We start from the raw sequence: 23,959 nt of genomic DNA, 5'->3' as shown, positions 1-23,959 counted from the left end.
CCCCCATTTGGGGACCCCGGTGCTGGCTCTCTGGGGACACAAAGCCACCTCTCAGACCCCTGCTTTGGGGACATTTGGGGACATCTCCCCACCCCCCAGCTGGCCCCTCCCCCCCCTTCAGTTATTCCCCAAATTATATTTATTGATGAATAAAGGACTTGAGGGGTCCCTGGAGCCTTCATTGTCCCCAAAAGTGTCCCCAACATCTTCCATGGAGTGCCACCACCCTCATGTCCCCTAAAATATCCCCACTTTTGTCCCCAACAGTGTCCCCATCACCTCTATGAAGTGCCACTACCCTATTGTCCCATAAAATGTCCCCAGACTCTCCCCAGTGTTGTCCCCAACAGTGTCCCCATCATCCCTATGGAGTGCCACCACTTCCTTGTCCCTCACAATGTCCCCAAAACCTCTACTAAGCCCTCTCCATCCCATTGTCCCCAAAAGTGTCCCCACCCACCCTCTTGTCCCATACAATGTCCCCAAACCCTCCCCACTGTTATCCCCAAAAGTGTCCCCATCATCTTCCATGGAGTGCCACCACCTTCTTGTCCCATATAATGTTCCCAAAACCTCCCCACTGTTGTCCCCAACAACGTCCCCACCATCCTCTTGTCCCATATGATGTCCCCAAAACCTCTACAAATCCCTCCCCACTGTTGTCCCCAAAAAGTGTCCCCATCACCCCTATGGTGTTCCCATCACCTTCTTGACCCCTACAATGTCCCCCAAACCTCCCCACAAGTGTCCCCATCACCCCTGTGAAGTACCACCACCATCATATCCCCTCCAATGTCCCCACCCCCTATCAAGATGTCCCCAGGGTCCCCCTGTCCCCATCTCCAGAGCCACCTTCTCCAAAAGGACTTTTTTAACCCAAAACCCCAAAGGAGAGCAGAGGGGGAGGTGGGGGGCACCCACGGGTGGGGGGCATCCATGGGTATCTCAGGTGGGGCACTTGTCCCCAGGGTTGTTGCCTGTCCCCATCTCCAGAGCCACCTTTTCCAAAAGGACTTTTTTAACTAAAACCCCCCCAAAAACCCCAAAGGACACATTGGGGGCACCCGTGGGTGTCTCAGGTGGGGCACCCAAACATGGTCATGGCCTCGGCGAACTCGACGAAGTCCTGGCAGAGGGCTTGGTGACGAGGGTCCTGGCAGGCGACGTCCCCAGGCCACTCCTCCAGCCAGGTGTCCCTCCCGATGAGGTAGGAGAAGCTTGGGGACAAAGAGGGGACAAGACAGGACACGGCTCAGGAGGAGGTGGCACCCGTGGGTAGGGGTGGGGGGTGGGGACGGGTGCTCAATCCTATACAAGACACTTGGGTGCCACCAACCCTCATGGGTGTCCCCAACCCTCATGGGTGTCCCCACACCCTTGGGTGCCACCAACCTACTTGGGTGTCCCTTCCTAATGGATGTCCCCACCCTCATGGGTGTCCCCATCAGTCTTGGGTGACACGAGCACATCTTGTGTGTCCCCAACCCACCTGGGTGTCCCCACCACCCTTGGGTGACACTGACTCACTTAGGTGTCCCCAGCCCACTTGGGTGTCCCCAACCCACCTGGGTGTCCCTTCCCAATGGGTGTCCCCACCACCCTTGGGTGCCACCAACCCCCTTAGGTGCCACCAACCCACTTTGGTGACACCAACCCACTTGGGGGTCCCCAGCACCCTTGGGTGACACCAATTCACTTGGGTGACACTGTCATGCCTGGGTGTCCCCAGCCCACCTGGGTGTCCCCACACCCTTAGGTGAAACCAACCCACTGGGGTGTCCCCTCCCAATGGGTGTTCCCACACCCTTGGGTGTCCCCAACCCACCTGGGTGTCCCTTCCCAACAGATGTCACCACCACCCTTCAGTGCCACCACCCCTCATAGGTGTCCCCACTACCCTTGGGTGACACCAACTCAGGTGCCACCAACCTACCTGGGTGTCTCTTCCTAATGGGTGACCCCATCACCCTTGGGTGACACAAGCACATCTTGGGTGCCACCACCCCTCATGGGTGTCCCCACCACCCTTAGGTGTCCCCAACCCACTTGGGTGCCACCAACCCACCTGGGTGTCCCTTCCCTTGGATGTCTCCAATCCCCCATTTCCTCCCATATTCCCCTATCTGCTGCCCTACCCATGTCCCCAAGGTGTCCCCATGGTGTCCCCATGCCCCTTGGGTGCCACCACCCTTAGGTGCCACCAACCCACCTGAGTGTCCCCAATCCCCCACTTTTTCTCCCCATATTCCCCCATCCATTGTCCCATGCCAGTCCCTGTGGTGTCCCCAGGGTGTCCCCCCGAGGTGTCCCCAGGGTGTCCCCGTGCCCCTTGGGTGCCACCACCCTTAGGTGCCACCAACCCACCTGGGTGCCCAACCCCCCATTTCCTCCCATATTCCCCCATCAATTGCCCCACGTGTGTCCCTGTGGTGTCCCCAAGGTGCCCCCAAGATGTTCCCGTGGTGTCCCCATGGTGTCCCCATGCCCCTTGGGTGCCACCACCCCTCATGGGTGTCCCCACCACCCTTGGGGGTCCCCAACCCCCCATTTCTCCCCATATTCCCCCATCCATTGCCCCATGCATGTCCCTGTGCTGTCCCCGCGGTGTCCCTGTGTCCCTACCGGTTGCCGGTGACCCAGAGGTCGGTAGCCAACCCCCAGATCAGGTAGTCCTCTCCCAGCTGGAGCCTCAGGGCCTCCCTGCAGTGCTGGTGGCTCACAAAGGTTCTGTTGTGTCCCGCGGGGTCCTCGTCGGTGCCTGGCCCAGGAGGGGACACCCAGGGGATGTGTCACCTCCCCCCCCGACACCTTGGGGACACGTGTCCTCCTGTGTCCCCACTGCCACCCCCACCCACTGGCAGCAGCCCTGGGGGCCACCAGTTGCCCCCAGCTGGCACCAGCACCCTTGGGTGACACCAACCCAACCTGGGTGTCCCCAACCCACTTGGGTGTCCCCTTCCAATGGTTGTCTCTGTTCTCTTTGGTGTCCCCAACCCACTTGGGTGCCACCACCCCCCTGGGTGTCCCTTACCAAAGGGTGTCCCCATCCTCATGGGTGTCCCTTGGGTGCCCTCCTCCCCGTTGTGCCCCCCCCCCCCCCCCGAGAGGACGCCCCTTCCCCTGGCTGTCCCCAAGATCAGGAGACCCTCAGGGTGGCTTTGTCCCTCCCCGGGGGGGCCGTACCCATTTTGATGACAGAGATGACGTTCATGATGTAATTGTCGTGGGAGGGGCCCTGCTCCACGGCCACCAACTTCACCTTGTACACTGGGGACAGGAGTGTCACCTGGGTCACCCATGCCCCCATGTCCCCGGTGTCCCATGTCCCCAACGTCCCCCATGTCCCCAATGTCCCCATGTCCCCAGTGTCCCCAATGTCCCCCATGTCCCCAATGTCCCCATGTCCCCAATGTCCCCAATGCCCCCAACATCCACAACATCCCCAATGTCCCCAACACCCACCGTGTCCCCAGTGCTCCCCATGTCCCCAATGTCCCCCATATCCCCCATGTCCCCCATGTCCCCAATGTCCCCAATGTCCCCAATGCCCCCCATGTCCCCAACATCCCCGATGCCCCCAATGTCCCCAACATCCCCAATGTCCCCAACGCCCCCTATGTCCCCAATGTCCCCACCATAGTCCACTCCTGGCTCGCAGGCTCTCTCGATCCGTTGATCCACAGTGAGGGGGAGGTCCTGGTTGGGCCTCATGAAGCAGTTCTCTGGGGGGACATTGGGGACATGGGGCAGTGACCAGGGCTGCTGTGCCACCAGCCTGTCCCATCACATCCCTGCCATATCCCACTTCATCCATGATGTTTCACACCACATCCATCATGTCCCACCACATCCATGATGTTTCCCATCCCATCATGTGTCCCATCACATCCCTGCCATGTCCAACCTCATCCATGATGTCTCCCATCACATCCATGATGTATCCCATCCCAACAAAGTCGTGTCCCACCTCATCCATGACGTTTCCCACCACATCCATGTGTCCCATCGCATCCATCACGTGTCCCACCTCATCCATGCATTTCCCATCACATCCATGACATTTCCCACTGCATCCATGACATGTCCCACCACATCCATGCAGTGTCCCCATGTCCCTGTGTCCCCGTGTCACCTTCGGCGCAGCGGCAGACGTCCCCGTAGCAGATCTTGCTTAGCTGTCCCCTTTCCTTCTCAGGGTGATAGAAACGTGTGCAGCGGTCATCTGTGGGGACATCAGGGGACACCAGGTGAGGGGGACACACACAAGAGGAGATTCGGGGACAGGGTGGTGACACGGGGAGGGCTCAGAAGGTAATGGAGGGAGGGGGACATGGGATGATGCAGAATGAAGGGGAGGAAGGGGACGCAAAGGGGACTTTGGGGTGGAGAAGGGGTACAGGGGAGGGTTTGGGGACATCAGGGGACATCAGGGGACATGGGACACACCGATCTTGTAGTAGCTGTAGACGGTGACAGCCGCGGGTTGGATCAGTCCCACCTGGAATCTCTGGTGAGCCTTGAAGGAGAAGCACTCCTCGGCCTTGTGGGAGATCTGGGGACACCACGGGGACACCACAGGGACACCACGGGGACACCGAGGTGGCAGTCAGACAAGCAGGGCCTCAGTGTCCCTCCCAACCCTCGCTCTGTCCCTGTCCTTGTCCCCATCCTTGTGTTGCTGTCCCCACCTTTGTCCCCATGTCCCCAGCTTCATTCTCATCATTGTGCCCAACCCCACCTGGGCTCCAACTTTGTCCCAAGCTTTGTCCCCATCCCTGCCCAGGTCCCCAGCCCCATCCTCTGCCCTTCCTTGTCGTTGTTCCCATCCCTGGGAACAACCTGTCCCTCTTTGTCCTTGTCCCCATCCCTGTCCCCATCCTGTCCCACCTTGTCCCCTTCCCCACCATGTCCTCATCCCTGTCCCTCTTTGTCCTTGTCCACATCCTTGTCTCTCCTTGTCCCCATTCCTGTCCTCATCCCTGTCCCATTTTGTCCTTGTCCCCACCTTGTTCCCATCCCTCTCCCCACCCTGTCTCACCATGTCCCCAGCCCTGTCCCCACCTTCTCCTTGTCCCCATCCCTGTCCCTCTTTGTCCTTGTCCCCTTCCTGTCCCCTCCATGTCCCTGTCCCCACCTTGTCCAGGTAGATGACAACGTTGCTGCGCTCGGGGTCCCCTTTGTCGATCTCAAACTTGGCGATGTATCTGTCCACCCCCTGGGACAGCTGGGGACAGGGACACCAGGGACACAGTGACACCAGGGACAGGGGGACATCAGGGACAGGGGGACACCAGGGACAGGGGGACACCAGGGACACGCAGGGACACGGGTGGCTGGGGGACCGGGCATGGGGACACAGTGATGGTGGCCACGTGGGACAACCAGGGTGACAAAGGGATGAGGGGACAGGAGGGAACAGGGGTGACAAAGGGACATGGGGACAGGGGTGACAAAGGCACATTGGGCCAAGTGACCATGGAGGAAAAGGCAGGGACAAAGTGACCCAGAGGAATTTGGGGACCAAGTGACACAGAGGGACATCAGGAGATGTCCCCTCTGATGTCCCCTCGGTGTCCCCATGTCCCCAGACTCACCCTCCTGAGGTCCTGGAGGTCAGGGAAGAAACCACTGAGCATGGTGACATCCAGGATGGACATGGTGGCATCCACAGTGTCTAGGAACCTGTGGGGACAACCACCAACCTGTCCCCAACTGCCCTATTGTCCCCACCCAAGGACTCCCAGGACACAAGGTGGGGACAAACCCCCAATGTCCCCATCGTTCTCTGTGCTGCCCCTCTCCCCTGATATCCTCCTTCCCCTCCTGTGTCCTTCCTGTCCCCCCTGATGTCCCCAAATTGTCCCCCTTCCCCTTCTGTGTCCTCATTGTTCCCCCCGATGTCCCCAAAGTGTCCACCTTCCTCTCCTTTATCCTTGTTGTCTCCCCTGATGTCCCCAGTGTCCCCTCATTGTCTATGCTGTCCCTGTCCCCAGTGTCTTCATTGTCCCCCCCAGTGTCCCCTGTGTCCCCAGTGTCCCACCTGGTACAGATGTTGATCTTGATGGACCGGAAGACTCCTTCCTCTTCCTTGCCTTTTGTGGGGACATGGGGACAATGAGGGGACATCAAAGGTGACACAGAGGACACAGAGGGGACATTGGGGGGTGACCATGGGAAGGACATGGGGAGAGAGGGGGAGGTGACATCTTGGGGACTCACCGGCCTTGGCCTCCTCCACTTCCACTTTCAGGTCAAAATTGTCACATTTGTTGTCCTGCTCGGGGACCTTGGCGTTGTAAATTGTCACCACTGTCATTGTCCCCTTCCCTGTCCCCTCAGCCTTCACTGTGAAGTCCTCATTCAGTTTGGTCTAGGGGGAGAGAGGAGACAAGGGACATTGGGGGACACAGAGGGGACAAGGGACAAGGACAGGGGTGACAGGGACAAGGGTGACAAGGACAGGGGTGACTGGGACAGGGGTGACAAGGGACACAAAAATGAAAGGGGACATTGGGGGACATGGAGGGGACAAGGGGGACAAGGACAACGAGGGAGACAAAGAGCCACCAAGTGTTCTGCTGGTGATGGGGACAGGGGTGAAAAGGACAGGGGTGACAAGGGACACAAAAGGAAAAAGGGACATTGGGGGATATGGAGGGGACAAGGGACATTGGGGGACAAGGACAAGGGGGACAAGGACAACAGGGGAGACGAAGAGCCACCAAGTGTCCCGCTGGTGATGGGCACAGAGGTGACAAGGACAGGGGTGACAGGGACAGGGGTGACAAGGGACACAAAAAGGAAAAGGGACATTGGGGGACATGGAGGGGACAAGGGAGACAAGGACAAGGGGGACAAGGACAACGAGGAAGATGAAGAGCCACCACGGGTCCTGCTGGTGATGGGGACAGGGTTGACAGGGGCAGGGGTGACAGGGACAGGGGTGACAGGGACAGGGGTGACGGGAACAGGGGTGAAAAGGACAGGGGTGACAAGGACAGGGGTGACAAGGACAGTGTCACCTCAGCGGTGCGGGCCACCAGGGCATTGCGGTTCTCGATGCGGTAGGTGACAGCGCGGGCGCGGCGCGGGAGCAGAATGGAAACGTCCAAGTTGAGTTCCAGTTGGGTGGGAGATACCACCTGGTAGTTGGCCAAGGCTTGGAAGACCAAGATGGTGGCCTGAAGGAACAGCCAGGTCACCAATGGTTGGGGACAGTAGGTTGGGGACAGCGCCATGGGCCTCCTGAGTGGCACTCGAGAGGAGGTGACCCTAAAGTTCTCTGGTGTCACCTCGAGGGATTTTATGCAGGAGAAGTGGCCCTAAGGGGGACAGGAGGTGGCCCAGAGGGTCCCCAAGGTCTGGAGCTGTCCCCAAGGGCTGGAGGTATCCCCAGGGACTGAGGTGTCCCCAATGTCTGGAGGTGTCCCCATGGACTGAGGTGTCCCCAAGGTCTGGAGGTGTCCCCAGGACTGAGTTGTCCCCAGGGATTGAGGTGTCCCCTATGTCTGGAGGTGTCCCCACAGACTTAGGTGTCCCCAAGGTGTGGAGGTATCCCCAAGGTCTGGAGGTGTCCCCATGGACTGAGTTGTCCCCAAAGTCTGGAGGTTTCCCCAGGGACAGAGGTGTCCCCAAGGGCTGGAGGTTTCCCCAGGGACAGAGATGTCCCCAGGGACTGAGGTGTCCCCAAAGTCTGGTGGTGTCCCCAGGACCGAGATGTCCCCAGGGACTGAGGTATCCCCAAGAACTGAGGTGTCCCCAGGGACTGAGATGTCCCCAGGGATTGAGGTGTCCCCAAGGGCTGGAGGTGTCCCCAGGGACTGAGGTGTCCTCAAATGCGGTGTCCCCTGAGGACACTCCGTGTCCCAAAGGCCCTGAGGTGATCCTCAGGGGGGTCCTGGAGGACAAGAAGTGTCCCCAGTGCCACCCCAGGTGTCCCCTCAACCCTCCAAAAACGCCCTCAACCCCTGTCAGGCAGAAGAGGACGCGGAGGGGACAAGTGACAAATGGGGACCATTCAGGGGGGATGGGTGGGCGGGGGGGGAGAGGTAGCCCACCTGAGTGGACCCATAGCCACCACCGTAGTAGTTCTGCTGGGCTAGCCAGCGGGCTACTGGCCCCGTCAGCTCCATCTTCTCCATCTGCAGCAGGGCCAGCAAGGCGTAGGAAGTCCCCTCGATGTTGTAGGTGCGGGCGTTGTGTTCCTCCCACCGGTTGCCCTCTGGGGTGGGGTGGAGGTAACACCCTCAGCACCCACCAGGGATGGGTTCTCCTCCCACCAAGGAACCCACAGGGACCTTCCCCCCTCTCCCCCACCTCCCCTGTCCAAATTTGTCCCTGCTGGGGGTGTCACCTTTGGAGAACTTCATGAGAACTTTCTCGCTCTTGAGTTTTCCGGCCAAGGCCAAGGCGTAGGAGGTCAAGGCCACTGTGTAAGGTCTGGCCAAGGATTGGTACCTCCTGGAGAGGTACTCGGAGGCTTTGGTGATGCTCCCATCCAAACTCTGGGTAGAAAAGATGGTGGGTTTGGCCTTGGCTTTGAGAAAACTCCCCAAAAAGGGACAGGTGGCACAGGACTCACGTTGACGTGGTCCTTGCAGACCTCCCGGGCCTCCTGTAACGCGATGAGGACGAAAGCTGTGAGGGACACCTCAGGTTCTGCACCTTGGTAACCACCCTGGGGGCCAAAATGGAGGAGAAGAACCTCAGGGGTGATTGTCACCACCCAACGATGCTCTCTGGCACCCAGCGTTGTGTCCTTGGCATGCAACACGGTATCCTTGGCACCCAACGTTGCTCCCTGGCACCCAACACGGTGTCCTCAGCACCCAATGCGGTGTCCCTGGCAGCCAACGTGGTGTCCTTGGCACCCAACATTGCTCCCTGGCACCCAACTCGGTGTCCTTGGCACCCAAAGTTGCTCCTTGGCACCCAACCCCGTGTCCCTGGCACACAAGCAGAATCCTTTCCCCGTGGCTCATTCCAAAAGGTGCCCAGGAAGCTTTGGGTGCCAACTGGGTGCCACCATACCACCATCTCCTTGTGGATGACGGGAGCGTCTTCTTGGAAGATGCCATCAGGCTTCTGCTTCTCCAGGATGAGCCACTTGACCGCCCCACAAACCACCTCGGGTTCGATGTCAACCAACTTGATGGCCATGGCAAAGACTTTGGCCACGTAGGCTGTCAACCTGGGGACAAGAAGACCTCGGTGTCACAGTCCAACCCTGTCCCCTGGGTGGGGGAGGGGGGTGGTGGCCATGGGGCCCTCACCAGGTGCTTGATGGGCGATTGAGGAAAGCAGCGTAGGAGCTGTCGGGCTTCCGGAAAGCGAGTTGTTGGGTGTAACCTGTAGATGAGATGGTGGTTGGGCAAGACAGGGAGCACCCAAGGGTGGCTTCAGGCCACCAATGGCCTACAGTTGTTGGCCAACACAAGGAGTACCCAACGGTGGCTTCAGGCCACCAATGCCTCTAGCCATTGGCCACCACAAGGAGAGCCCAGCCAAACTGAGCTACTTTCAGTCCCAGAGCCCATCCCAGTGCAAACCAGTAACTCTAGAAACCCCCAAAATGGTAGCACCCAACCCCAAGTCTTCTTCCAAATTCCCTTCAGCCCTTTGGGTGACAGCGCCATCTTTCCTCCCCAAGAAGAGAAGAACCCAAGAGCTGGTCCCAACCTTCTGGGGGCTTCTCCAACCTTTTCTGATCAAGTTGATGGCCTCAGCTCGTCGGTCAACGCCCAAGCTCTCCCATTGGAGAGTGCTGTCCAGGTAGTGGGTGGCGATGACTGTGGGTGTCATCCCGATCATGTTCTGCTCCCCGCAGCCCGCGGGGGTGACAATCAGGTGCTTCAGCTTCTCCCCATCGATGGCTTTCTCCACCATGATGGACACGGGGTTGCCTAGCCCAGGAGAAAGTGGGAGATGTCAAACCGAGGGGAGTCCCATGCCCCCCCCAAGTTGCTCCCCAAGGGGAGCCACCTCGCCCCCACCCGGGTGTCACCTTGGATGCTGACTCTGGTCTCCGACTCGGTGTTGGGGACGATGTCGGAGAGGTTGGCCGCCCTCACCCTCTCTTCCTGCACGCCATCTGGGGGGCAAGGAGGTCAGGGGGGAGGTGAGGGACCCCAAATCCCTTGTGTCCGTCCCCCCCCCGGGGTCACCAATCCCTGTCCCACATCCACAGCAGGATGTCCCTTGTCCTTCAAGGTGCAGTGCCATACCAGGATGTCTCTTGAGATATTCCCTCTCCCATTTGGGTGTCTCTTGTCCCCAAGGATATCCCAAACCCATAGGAGGACATCTCTCACTCTCCAAGGATGATCCAGCTCCACAGTGGGATGTCCCTTGTCCCCAAGGATGGTCCCATCCTTCACTCCCTCCCCGGCCCTCAATATCTCTCAGACCCACAGTGGGATTTCTCTTGTCCCCTGAGATGCTCCAGATCCTTTCATCCCTGGGGACATCTCCATGGGGTTGGGACATCCCCCAGGCATCGTGAGGCCACTCACTGATTCCCTTTGTCTTCGGGTCCAGCTCAACGATCTTCACTGTCTTCTCCAACCTCATCCCTTCGGGCTGCAGAGGTGAGAGGCGACCTCTGAACGTTGGGTTGGGTTCACGTGTCCCCTCCCCCCACTTCCCCAACCTCTCTGGGGTGTCCCAGTATCAGTCAGCACCTCCAGGTGAGGGGACAAGCTGGGAGAACCCCAGAAGACCATCCTGGGTGGAGGAACCTTCATCCCTGAGCACCAAGACAGGATGAAAGTGGAGAAAGTGTCCACCACCCTTGGGTGCTCCTTGTGTTGAGGAGGGCACTGGTGGCCTGAAGCCACCCTTGGGTGCTCCTTTTGGTGGCCAGTGACTGGAGGGCACTGGTGGCCTGAAGCCACCTTTGGGTGCTCCTTGTGTTGACCAACAGCTATAGGCCATTGTTGGCCTAAAGGCACCCTTGGGTGCTCCTTTTGCTGTTCAACAACTGGAGGGCACTGGTAGCCTGAAGCTACTCTTGGGTGCTCCTTGTGTTGGCCAACAGCTGGAGACAGAGATGGCACAAGGCCACCGGTCTGGGGACATCTCAGTTGGCGATGTCCTCAGTTGTCCCCAAGATGCTGTGGCGGGTTGTCTCTTGCCCCAGGGATGTCCCAGCTCCCCAGTAGCTCCCTTGGTGGCCCATCCTTCACCCCCCCAAGGTGTCCCTAGTGGTAGAGCCCCCCTGAGGAGCCCCCAGTTCCCATCCTCACCACCACTTTGAGCTTCTTCTTGACACCATCTGCCACGGCTTTGCCCCGCACTGCGGCCTTCACCTCCACATCATGCAGGCCCAGCTGCAAGGGGACGATGACGAAGGGGACAGCCCAGGAGGATTGACCCCTCACCTTGATGAGCTGCTGGTACCGAACCTTGGAGGTGGAAGCACTGCAGAGGGCAGGGTTGTGCAGTAGCTCCACCCTCACCTGAAAGACCCAAAGATGTTGGCCATGAGGGGCAGGTGACCACAAAACCAACCCCTTTCCTCCTAAAAAAACCCTGAGTGAAGGGCCTGAGCTGACCGTGATGTCTTCCAACCAATAGTTGTAGAGAATGGCCCGGATCTCCACCTGCTCATTCCTCACCACAGAGTAGGGCAGACGGAGGTCAATGAAGAAGTTTTTCATCACCGTGATCTCGTAGGGGTCAGCCACGCACAGCCCTGGGGGATGGCACCAGGGGGTTCAGGCTCAGGGGTTTGCCGGGCCCCGTGGCCCAGGGACCTTCCCAAAGTCTTGGGAGATCCCTCAAAACCCATGGAGTCCTTCCAAGGCTTGGGAGATCCTTCAAGACTCATGGAGTCCTCCTAAGGTGTGGGAGATCCCTCAAGACCCATGGAGTCCTCCCAAAGTTTAGAAGATCCCTCAAGACCCAGGGAGTCCTCCCAAGGCTTGGGAGATCCCTCAAGATCCACGGAGTCCTCCCAAAGTTTAGAAGATCCCTCAAGACCCATGGAGTCCTCCCAAGTCTTGGGAGATCCCTCAAGACCCAGGGAGTCCTTCTAAAGTTTAGAAGATCCCTCAAGACCCAGGTAGTCCTCTCAAGTTTTGGGAGATCCCTCAAGACCTATGAAGTCCTTCTGAAGTTTAGAAGATCCTTTAAGACCCAGGGAGTCCCTCCAAAGTTTGGAAGATCCCTCAAGACCCATGGAGTCCTTCCAGGATTGAGAAGATCCCTCAAGTCCCAAGGACTTCCATCAAGCCTTGGGACATCTCCCCATAGTTTGGGATGTTTTGCATCTCCAGGAAACCCACCAAGCTGGAGGGGACCCTTCAGGTCCCAGGGACCACCTCCAAGGTTTGAGGGCTTCCTCGGGTCCCCAGGGTCCCCTCCCTCCTCTGTCACATACCCTTGGTTGGTGAGAGGCTGACGGCCAGGACCTCCCACGTGGTGATGGAGTCCTTCAGGTACACGGGAATAGTCTTCTTGGAGATTCTGGAGAGGGTGGAAAGGACCAAGAGAGGTGAGGGAGGTGGAACCAACCACCAAGCTGGAGTAGATTTGGGTCATCACTGATCTCCAAACTAGACCAGAAGGTTGGAGGTGACCCTTGAGGTGTCCCAAGCCACCACCAGAGGGACAAAGTTGACCCTTGTCTGGACGTGGCTCTTCAGACTGGGTCAGAAAATGTCCAGAGTTGGACAAGGAGGAGGTTGAAGTCCTCAGGATGAGCCAGGGGGGTGATGGGACACAGGGCTCACCCCAGATCATTGGGCTTCTCTGTCAGTGTCTCCACTTGCCACAACCAACTTTCTGGGAAGAGGCTCCGGGAGGTGATGTCCTCCTCGTCCAGGAAGATGTCATCTTCCTCGCCTGAGGGTGGCACCATCCCTCTCGACCGTGACCTCATTGGCCAAGCTACTGGGTGGAGCCACCATAACCCCACCCTGATCCAAGCACCACCCTTGCTCTGCACCCAAACTTCCAAGCACCCAACTTCAAGCCCAAAGGTCACCAAACCATTGCCCAAGGATGGCACAAGCAGTGCCTGAGGTTGACCTGACCTTTAACCAACCATCACCCAACTAAAACCCAACCATCACCCAACCACAACCCAACTTTCATTCAACCATCACCCAGCCACTGCCTGACCTTCACCCAACCTTCACCCAACCATCTCCCAACCATCACCCAACCATCTCCCATCTCCCAACCATCACCCAACCACCACACAAGGACAGCATGACCAACCTCTGACGCTCACCCAACCCTCTCTCAACCACAGCCCAACCTTCACCCAACCATCACCCAACCTCCACCCAACCTTCACCCAGCCACAGCCCAACTTTTACCCAACCACAGCCCAACCTTCATCCAACCAGCACCCAGCCAGCACCCAACCATCTTCCAGCTTCCACCCAACCTTCATCCAACCATCAACCATCTCCCATCTCCCAGCATTCACCAAACCACCCAACCTACTCCCCACCCCACCCTCCATCTCCCAGCACTTGCTTCGGGCTAGTAGGCGGCTGATTGGTCGCTTCTTCTTCTCCAGGACCTTCTGGATGTGGGTGCAGCAGTCAAGGAAGGCCTGGACGCAGCCCTCCCCCTCCTGGATGTAGGTGCTGCGGCGCTGGCAGCTGTGTCCCATGGGATTTTCCTTCATCCCGTCCTCACAACACTTCCTCAGGAGCTTATCTGGGTATTCTGAGGCTGCCAGAGACACCCAACCAGCAGGACATGGGACACACCAGTGGGACACCAGGGATATGGGACACGCTGGAGTCCTTTGGGATCTGGGGTGGTGTGGTGTCACCAGGGACATGGGAGGTGTTGGTGTTCCTCAGGGACACGGGACACTGGTGTCCCTCAAGGATATGGGAGGTTCTGGTGTCCCTTGGGACCTAGGATGTTGTGGTGTCACCAGGGATATGGGAGGTTCTGGTGTCCCCTGGGCCCATGGGGACACGTTGGCTTCCTCAGGGACATGGGCCACTGGGTTATCTCCAGGGACGTGGGACATTGCAGTGTTCTTGGGGACATGGGACACTCCCAAGTGCCACCCACCCTTCTTGCTTTTGTCCTCAGCGAGCAGCAGGGAGCGGCGTTTGCGCATGGCGGGCTGGGGACATTGGACCTCTGCGGACACATGGGACACAGGTCAGGACCTCACAGTGACACAGCTGTCACTTGACATTGACACCCATTGTCACATCCCAAAGCTCAGGGGACACATCTCCCGTCTCTGAGCTGTCATCTACCACACTCCCAAGGTGTCATCTACTCCATCCCCAAGATGTCACCTGCCCTATCCACAAGGTGTCACCTACCACACCCCCAAGGTGCCACCTACCACATGCCCAAGGTGTCCCCTACTCCATCCCCAAAATGTCACCCACCCCCTCACCCAGATGCCACCCCAGGTTGTCCCCAGCAAGTCTCCTACTGGGCCACTTACCTTATTCCCAAGGTGCCACCTACTCCATCCCCAAGGTGCCACCTACCACACGCCCAAGGTGTCCCCTGCTCCATCTTGAAGGTGCCACCTCCCTTGTTCCCGAGGTGCCTCCTACTCCATCCCCCAAATGTCACCCATGCCCTCCCCCATGTGTCCCCCCAGCTTGTCCCCAGCAGGTCCCCTACCCCCTCGCTGTGGGGTGGCAATGTTGATATTGGTGACCAAGCTGAGCCCCGCATCCATGAAGACACCGACATTGTCCTTCCCGCTGCCCGGGGTGCAGCCGATGTCACCTTTCTCCACCGTGTCCCAAACCTGTCCCCAAACATCCCCGCTCAGCCACTGCCACCACCAGGGGACAGAGAGGACCAAGGACCACGGTGCCCACCTTGGTTTGGGTGAGTTTGTTCTTTTTGTTGAGGACAAAGACCGCTTTGTCCACGGCCACCAACCCCACGTGGGCGTTGTAGTCACCCTCTATGCGCAGCCTCATGGGTGTTCCCGGCTCGTGCACGCGGTTGTCACCTTCTGTCGCCCCCTTCACGCTCAGCTGCAGGATATGGGGGTGGTGACATGGCCACGGGATGCACCAAACCCTTCCCCACCCCCCACTGGGGGGGGGGAAACTCCAAACCCACGAGGTGTTGGAGTCTTCCAGGGTGGTTCTGTCCTCCACCATGGAACATCCCGACCACCAGTGGGCCACCTGGGCCACCCAAGGTCCCTCCAAGGGTCCCCAACCACCAAGTGACACCAAATCTCCATCAAGGGCCACCCAAGAGCCCCAAGTCCCTCACGGAGTCCCCAAACCACCAAGTGACACCAAATCTCCTTCAAGGGCCACCCAAGGTCCCCCTGAGATCCCCAAGCCCCTCATGGAGTCACCAAACCACCAAGTGACACCCAATCCCCATCAAGGGCCACCCAAGGGCCCCAAGATACTCATGGAGTCCCCAAACCCCCAATTGACCCCAAATCTCCATCAAGGGCCACCCAAGGTCCCCCCAAGAACCCCAAGACCCTCATGGAATCCCCAACCCCCAAGTGACACCCAATCCCCATCGTAGACCACCCAAGGCCCCCCCAAGCTTCTCGAGGGTCACTCGAAGCCACCTCTCCCGCCCAACTCAACATCCCCAAGGGTACCCAAGAGGGTTGGGGACACTCACGCTGCCCATGCAGGTGTCCTTGACATCCACCCAGATGGAGTCAGCCACGATCTCCCCAGGCTTGACGTGGTAGTAGGCGACGATGCGGAAGGAGGGGATGAGCTCGGGTGTCACCGGGAGGGACATTGTCACCAAGGTCTGCCCGGGCTCGTGGCGCTGCCGCCCCACCTGGACGATGTGGCCTTTGCTCAACACCTGAGGGCAAGGAGGAGAGGGAGGGTCGGGGGGACACCTGGACACCGATGTCCCCAAGGTGAGTGACATCTGGCCACCAAGGTCCCCAAGACAAAAGACAAGTCAACAATGAGGTGACCAAGAAGAGGGACACCTGATGTCCCCAGGGTGAGGGACACCTGGACACCAAGGAGAAGGAAACATGGCCACCAAGGTCCCCAGGATGAGGGACACCTGGAGTGCCATCTCCCCAAGATGAGGGAGACCTGGACACCAAGGTTCTTGAGATGAGGGACACATGGCCACCAAGGTCCCCAAAAAGAAGGACACCTGGCCACCAAGGTCCCCAAGATGAAGGGCAAGTGGACAATGAGGTGCCCAAGATGGGAAACACCCGGACACCAAAGTCTCCAAGATGAAGGACACCTGGAGTGCCATGTCCCCAAGATGAAGAACACCTGGCCACCGATGTCCCCAAGATGGGGGACACGTGACCACCGATGTCCCCAAGATGTCGGCAGCTTTTGGGCCGAGTCCAAGTGCCCTCACCAGGTAGGTGAAGTGGGGGACGGAGTCTCGGGCAGCGTTGTTGTTGCTCTTGAGGTGGAAGTTGACAGCGAGGTTGTCCCCAGGCTGAACCTGGGTGGCCCCCACGGCCAAGTGGAGGAAGTTGCCGGAGCCATCTTGGCTGCGGTATGCGGTGGCCATCATCTGCCGCCAGGCCTGGCGCTCGGCGGGCAACCCTGGCTGGGACGTCCTCACCTGGGACACAGGGGACAAAGGGACACTTGGACAACAAGAATCCACCTGGTTGGAAGTCACCATGGAGGTCTTGGCCACCACGGATGTCTTGGTCACCATGGTGGTCTTGGCAACCATGGGGGTTTTGGCCACCATGAAAGTTTTGGTCACTGTTGGAGGTCTTGGCCACCACAGATGACTTGGTCACCATGGAGGTCTTGGCCACCATGGAGGTTTTGGCCACCATGGGGGTCTTGGCCACCACTGGAGGTCTTGGTCACCATGGAGGTCTTGGTCACCATAAAGGTTTTGGCCACCATGGAAGTCATGGCCACCATGGGGGTCTTGATCACCACTGGAGGTCTTGGCCACCATGGGGGTCTTGGTCACCAAGGGGGGGTCTTGGTCACTATTGGAGGTCTTGGCCAACAGTGACCAGGGTGGCCCTGACCTTGGCCATCCAGGTCGATGGTGACCTTGGTGACAATGACCTTGGCCCTTGGTGATGGTGACCACGGTGATCCCAATCTTTTGTTCCCACCATCCCAGTCCCCATGTCACCCCTGTCTCCACCCTTGGCCACCCCAGTTCCAAGGCCACCCCTGTCCCTGTCCCCACTCACAGTGATGGGGACAGTGTCCTTGTTGGCTGGCATGTTGAGGACCAACTTGGCCGTGCCATCCCGTTGGGTGGACACCAAACCCTGGAAGCCATCGGCCATGACGGCCACACGAGCAGCTGGGGACTCATCAGGGTTGGTGACATACACCTAGGAGGTGACATCAGGGACACCTCACCCAGTGCCACCAGCACTGGGGACAAGTGACACCATGATGGGGTCAAACCCCACCTTTCCTTCACCCACAACCTCCCCTTAGGTTCAGGTGTTCCAGTGGCACCCCCAGGGAACCCAGTGGCACCAGTGGGACAATGCCACCCAATGTCCCCAGGTGTCCCTTACTGTCAGGTCAAAGGGCATCCCCGGCTTGAAGAACTTGGGGGTGTGGGTGAAGTGGATGCTGTAAGGGGACGTCACAATCCGGATGCCACCACGCTGGGCCTCCACCATGTCACTGCCTGCGGTGTCACCAGGACAGGGGACAACCCCCTGAGATCTTGGGTGGCCCCAGTTGTCCCCATCCTGCTGTTCCCCAACCCCTCCACCTTTCCCCCTGTCTCTCCGTTTTTTGCTGTCCCCATCCCCTCCTGTCCCCATGTACCCATCCCCCCCCGTCTCCATGTCCCCACCAACCCTGTCCCCATGTCCTCATCCATCCCATCCCCACGTCCCCATCCCCTCCTGTCCCAATGTCCCCACCAACCCCTGTCCCCATGTCCCCATCCCCTCCTGTCCCCATGTCCCCAACCATCCCATCCTCATGTCCCCCCTGTCCCCATGTCCCCATCTCCCTCTCTCTCCGTTTTTTGCTGTCCCTGGCCCCCCGTGTGACACTGCTGTCCCCTGGGGTCACACCTGACTCGGTCAGGACGGTGACAGTGACATAAAGGGAATGTCCCAGCAGCTCCTGGGGGTTGGGGAAGCGCTGGCGCAGGGTGGCCATGGGCAGCACGGCCTCGGCGTCCCCATCTGTCACCTGCAGAGGGGAGGGGACAGCCATGGGGACAGGGAAGGGGATAGGAGGTGGCAGAGTTCAGGGATGGGGACAGGGAGTGGCAGAGCTCAGGGATGGGGACAGGATGAGGACAGGGATGGGAACAAGATGGGGACAGGGGGTGGCAGAGGTCCACAAGGGACAGAGCTCACCAGGGGACAAGAAGAGGGCAAGGGGTTGGGGACAGGGACAGGGACAGTGTCACCTGGATGCGTGTCAGGGACTCGGGGATGCTCCTCTTCTCCTCATCCACCAGGACTCCAAAGAGGACAAAGGCCGAGCCCTCTACACGCTTCCCATACAGGTACCTGTTACCAGGACACCCTGTCACCATGTCCCCATGTCCCCACCAAACCCTGCCCCCATGTCCCCATCCCCCCTGTGCCCATGTCCTGATGTCCCCTCCTGTCCCCACGTCCCAAACCATCCCATCCCCACATCCCCCCCAACCCTGTCCCTAGGTCTCCATCCCCTCCTGTCCCCATGTCCCCATCCACCCCATCCCCATGTCCCTATCCATCCTGTCCCCATGTCCCCATCCATCCTGTCCCCATGTCCCCATCCATCCTGTCCCCATGACCCCATCCCCCCTGTCTCCATATCCCTATTCCCCCCTGTCCCCATGTCCCCAACCATCCCATCCCCATGTCTCTATCCAATCCCTCCCTGTCCCCATGTCCCCACCAAACCCTGTCCCCCTATCCCTCCCTGTCCCCATGTCCCCAACCATCCCATCCCCCCCTGTCCCCATGTCCCCATGTCACCCCCTGTCCCCATGTCCCTGTGTCCCCATCCCCTCCTGTCCCCATGTCCCCATCTCCCCCTGTCCCCATGCCCCGTGTCCCCATGTCCCCACCAACCCTGTCCCCATTCTTCCCATCCCCATGTCCCCCCTGTCCCCATATCCCCATCCCCCCCTGTCCCCACGTCCCCATCTCCCCCTGTGCCCACACCCCGTGTCCCCATGTCCCCACCAACCCTGTCCCCATGTCCCCATTCTTCCCATCCGCATCCCCCCCTGTCCCCATGTCCCCATCACATCCCATCCCATCCCCCCCGTGTCCCCATGTCCCCTCCAAGCCACCCCTGGGTGACATCACCCGAGCAGGAATGTCCCCCCATGCCATCCCTTGGGATTTCCACCCCCAGGAGAAAAAAACTGGGGAATTTTCCCCCCACCTGGCAGTGATGGAGACTCGGAAATCCTCTTCCCTGTCCAGGTAGAGGAATTTTTCCTCTGGCTCTAGGATCACCTCAAAACTTGGGAGCACTTTTGGGGGGGAGCACCCAATGAGTCAGGGGGAGCACCCAATGGGTCAGGGGGGGAGCTCCCAAGGGGTCAGGAAGCACCCAAGGGGTCAGGGGGGGAGCACCCAATAGGTCAGGGGGAGCACCCAAGTATCTCCTGAGGCCCCCCCCCCACCCTTACCATATTCCTTGACTTCAAATTGGGTGCTAAAAACCCGTTCTGGGGAATCTTCAAACTTGGCTGTGATGGTCCAAGTCCCCAAGCTGGAACAAGGGGGGGGACAAGAAGGGGAGGGGGGTGTGTCGAATTTAGGGTCTCCAGGGGCCACCCACCCCACCCTGGGGTGGTGCCACCTACCTGACCACCTCGGGGAGGTTGTGGTTGATGGAGAAGATCCCGGTCCTCATTGGGGAGGAGACGGGAACTTGTTTGATGATGACATTGTCAGGGGTCTGAGGGGACACGGAGTGGGTGGGGACAATGGCCCACCCAGGGTGGCTTTGTCCCCCACCAACCCCAAGGACCCATGGTGACCCCAAAGCCCTCATGGTGACCCCAAGGACCAACCCCAAGAACCCCCTGGTGACCCCAGGTGGCACCCACCTTGATCTCCACAATCACAGTCTTGGGTGCTGGCTCCATCAGGTGGTCGAGGGCAAAGAGGCGACAGAGAACTGTGGAGGGGACATGGGGACAAAGGTGACAAGGGACGGGGTGGGAACACCCAGAAATGGGGTCTGAGTCCCCAGGGGAATGTCCCCAAATAGACCCTGAGGTCACACCAACACCTTAAGTTTCCATGGAAGGGAACCCAAGGTGCCACCAAGCCATCAAAATTCCACAGAAAGGACCCAACACCCCAAGGTGCCACCAGGACACCAAAATTCCAGGGAAGGAAACCAACACCCCAAGGCGCTCCCAACACCCCAAGGTGCCACCAAAAAATCAAAGTTCCATGGAAGGCACCCAACACCCCAAGGTGCCACCAGCACCCAAAGGTGGCCCAGTGACACCCAGCACCCCAAGGTGCCACCAAGACATCAAAAAAAATTCCAGGGAAGGGACCCAATACCCTAAGGTGCCACCAAAAAATCAAAATTCCACAGAAAGGACCCAACACCCCAAGGTGCCACCAGGACACCAAAATTCCAGGGAAGGAAACCAACACCCCAAGGTGCCACCAAAAAATCAAAGTTCCATGGAAGGCACCCAACACCCCAAGGTGCCACCAGCACCCAAAGGTGGCCCAGTGACAGCACCCCAAGGTGCCACCAAGACATCAAAAAAAATTCCAGGGAAGGGACCCAACACCCTAAGGTGCCACCAAAAAATCAAAATTCCACAGAAGGCACCCAAAGCCCCAAGGTGCCACCAGCACCCAAAGATGCCCTGGTGCCCCCCAGCCCCCCAGCACCCACCGGTGGAGCCAGGGGTGTAGATGGGTTTGTCGGTCTGCAGGAAGATGTGGCCGCTCTGGAGTGACACCAGCAGCACCTTCTCCAGTGTCACCTGTCCCACCCGTGCTGTCACCGATACAAACTGCTTCCCCGTGGCCTGGGGCAGGGACTTGGCTGTCACCTGGCAGGGACAGGGGACACCAGGTGGCACTGGAACCATGGGGACACCCTCAGGCACCCAGTGGTGAGGATGTGGGGTGACCAACCCCAAAGAGACCATGATGACCCCAAGGATCCCAAAGCCTCCATGGTAGCCCCAAGGACCAACCCCAATAACCTCATGGTGACCAACCCCAAGGACCCATGGTCACCATGGCCAAGGATCCCATGGTGACCCCAAAGCCCCCATGGTGACCATGCCAGGGGCCCTATGGTGACCCCAAGGAACAACCCCAAGGCCCCCATGGGGACCAAACCCAAAGCCCCCATGGTCACCATCCCAAGGACCTATGGTGACCCCAAAGCCCCCATGGTGACCCCAAGGCCCCCATGGTCACCATATCAAAGGACCCCATGGTGACCCCAAGGACCATCCCAAAGTCCCCATGGTGACCCCAAAGCCCCCATGGTCACCACCCCCAAGGTGATGGGAGTGGGGGGTGGCTTTTTGGGGATAAATACTTTGATGTTGGCCATGGCCATCATGCCCTGGGCGGGGTCGAGGTTGAGCTGAGTCTGGTAGAGGAGGTGACGTTTGTGGGGAAAGTCCTGGAGCAGGAGGGTGCCCTGGGTGGGGGTGGAAAACCCAGGAGCTTCCAGCACCACCCGCTCCTCCGTCCCCACCCGCAGCACCGCGGGGGTCACCAGCAGCACCCTGGGGACAGGGACATGGAGGGGGGGGAAGTATGATGAACCCCAAATATCACCCATTGTAACCCAAAATCCACCACTGAACCCCAAATCCCAACAACTGAACCCAATCCCCCCACTCAACCCCAAATCTCACCACTCAACCCCAAATCCCAACAACTCAACCCCAAATCCCCCAAATCCCAACCATTGTTCCCCAAAATCCCACCACAGAACCCCAAATCCCAACAACTGAACCCCAAAATTCCACCACTCAACCCCAAATCCCAACAACTAAACCCCAAAATCCCAACCATTGTACCCCAAAATCCTCTTTGCACTCCAACCCCCCCACCCAACCCCAAACCCCACCCATTACATCCTAATATCACCCATTGCACCCCAAAATCCTCTTTGCATCCCAAGGCTCCCTACTGAACCCCAAATCCCAACCACTGCACCTAAAATCCCCCTTAGCACCCCAAATCCCACCCATTGTACCCCTAATCCCACCACCAAACCCCAAATCCCACTCATTGTACCCCAAAACCCTACCGGACCCCAAATCCCCCCCTGCACCCCAAATCCCACCCATTACACCCTAATATCACCCATTTCACCCCCAAAACCCCCCATTACACACCAACCCCCCTCACCCATGGGTTTTGGGGGGGGTCCCATGGTTGGAGGGGTCCCATGAGTTTTGGGGGGGGTCCCATGGGTTGAGGGGGTTCCCGTGGGCAGGTTGGGGTCTCATGGTTTGCAGGGGGGTCCTACAGTTGGGGGGGTCCCAAGGGTTGGGAGGGGCCCCAGGGGTTGGGGGGGTTCCCGGGAGTAGGGGGGGGGGTCTCAGGGTTTGGGGGGGTCCCACAGGTTGGGGAGGGTCCCATGGTTGGAAGGGTCCCATGAGTTGGGGGGGGTCCCATAGTGGGGGAGTCCCAGGGGTTGTGGGGGGTTCCCATGGGTTTGGGGGGGTCCCATGGGTTGAGGGGGGGTGCCATGGTTGGAAGGGTCCCATGAGTTGGGGGGGGTCCCATAGTGGGGGAGTCCCAGGGGTTGTGGGGGGTTCCCATGGGTTTGGGGGGGTCCCATGGGTTGAGGGGGGGTGCCATGAGTTTTGGGGTGGGTCCCATGGGTTGAGGGGGTTCCCGTGGGTAGGCTGGGGGGGGGTGTCTCACAGTTTGGGGGGATCCCACCGTTGGGGGGATCCAACAGGTTGGGAGGGGTCCCAGGGATGGGGGGGTTCCCGTGGGTAGGTGGGGGGGGGTCTCACAGTTTGGAAGGGTCCCACAGATCGGGGAGGGTCCCATGGTTGGGGGTGTCCCATGAGTCGGGATGGGTCCCATAGTGGGGGAGTCCCAGGGGTTTTGGGGAGGTCCCATGGTTGGGGGAGTTCCCATGGGTTTGGGGGGATCCCATAGGTGGGGGGATCCCATGGTTGGGGGGGTCCCATGTGTTGAGGGGGTTCCCGTGGGTAGGTTGGAGGGGGATCCCACGGGTTGGGGGTGTCCCAGGGGTTGGGAGGGTTCCAGTGGGTAGGTGGGGGGGGGGTCTCACGGTTTGGGGGGGTCCCACGGGTCGGGGAGGGTCTCATGGTTGGGGGGGGTCCTCTGGGTTGAGGGGGTTCCCGTGGGTAGGTTGGGGGGGGGGGGGTCTAACGGTTTGGGGGGGGCCTCACAGTTGGGAGGGGTCCCACGGGTTGGGGAGGTCCCATGAGTCGGGGGGGGTCCCATAGTGGGGGAGTCCCAGGTGTTTTGGGGAGGTCCCATGGTTGGGGGGGTTCCCATGGGTTTGGGGGGATCCCATAGGTGGGGGGGGTCCCAGAGGTTGGGGGGGTCCCATGGGTTTTAGGGGAGGTCCCATGGGTTGAGGGGGTTCCCGTGGGTGGGTTGGGGGGGGGTGTCACGGTTTGGGGGGATCCCACGGGTTGGGGAGGGTCCCATGAGTCAGGGGGGGGTCCCATAGTGGGGGGGTCCCACGGGTTTTGGGGGGGTTCCATGGCTGTGGGAGTGTCCGATGGTTGGGGGTCCCATGGGTTGGCGGGGGGACCCATATTTGGGGGGGTCCCAGGGGCTTTGGGGGGAGGGGTCTCACAGGAGTCCCAGGGTTGGGGGGGGGGGGATGTCCCCCGGGTTTGGGGGGGGGCATAGGGGGTTCCCCCTGACTCACGTTTGGGTGCAGGTGGGGGTTGGGTGCTGGAGGCCGAGGAAGAGGAGGACGAGGAAGAGGCGGGGGGGGGCCAGCTCCGTAGCCCCCATGGCTGAAGTTTTGGGTGGGGGGGAGGGAGGTTTCGGGGGTCCTTTTATGGTGGCACCCACGGTTAATGGTTAACCAGC

At 59.6% G+C, this 23,959-nt stretch overlaps 1 protein-coding gene across 2 annotated transcripts; it reads right to left on the bottom strand.

Moving 5' to 3' along the window:
- Positions 1 to 856: 856 nt before the first annotated feature.
- Positions 857 to 23,959, bottom strand: C3 (complement C3). Of its 2 annotated transcripts, none has more exons than XM_071727375.1 (40): positions 23,793 to 23,959; positions 21,456 to 21,648; positions 20,796 to 20,955; positions 19,981 to 20,051; positions 19,735 to 19,829; positions 19,558 to 19,640; positions 19,308 to 19,398; positions 18,334 to 18,436; positions 17,990 to 18,110; positions 17,477 to 17,592; positions 17,138 to 17,284; positions 16,324 to 16,536; positions 15,601 to 15,795; positions 14,820 to 14,981; positions 14,617 to 14,746; positions 14,041 to 14,112; positions 13,486 to 13,686; positions 12,732 to 12,843; positions 12,380 to 12,465; positions 11,553 to 11,692; positions 11,244 to 11,456; positions 10,512 to 10,578; positions 10,004 to 10,090; positions 9,699 to 9,902; positions 9,273 to 9,348; positions 9,031 to 9,190; positions 8,582 to 8,677; positions 8,354 to 8,504; positions 8,058 to 8,221; positions 7,023 to 7,181; positions 6,220 to 6,370; positions 6,041 to 6,092; positions 5,595 to 5,682; positions 5,135 to 5,224; positions 4,447 to 4,552; positions 4,133 to 4,222; positions 3,636 to 3,722; positions 3,184 to 3,267; positions 2,623 to 2,758; positions 857 to 1,217 (listed from the first exon to the last, which is right to left on the bottom strand). In XM_071727375.1, the coding sequence occupies exons 1-40, from the start codon at positions 23,879 to 23,881 to the stop codon at positions 1,076 to 1,078; spliced, it is 4,983 nt and encodes a 1,660-aa protein (XP_071583476.1). In that variant the 5' UTR covers positions 23,882 to 23,959; the 3' UTR covers positions 857 to 1,075. The 2 variants fall into 2 exon arrangements, with proteins under 2 accessions (XP_071583476.1, XP_071583475.1); XM_071727374.1 differs by having other exon boundaries at positions 12,732 to 12,888; positions 23,793 to 23,958.

The sequence above is a fragment of the Heliangelus exortis genome, chromosome 27, assembly GCF_036169615.1.
Source record: "Heliangelus exortis chromosome 27, bHelExo1.hap1, whole genome shotgun sequence".
Classification (NCBI taxonomy): Eukaryota; Metazoa; Chordata; class Aves; order Apodiformes; family Trochilidae; genus Heliangelus; species Heliangelus exortis.
Note: the sequence above shows the minus strand (reverse complement) of the source record. Positions and strands in the feature narration are given on the sequence as shown.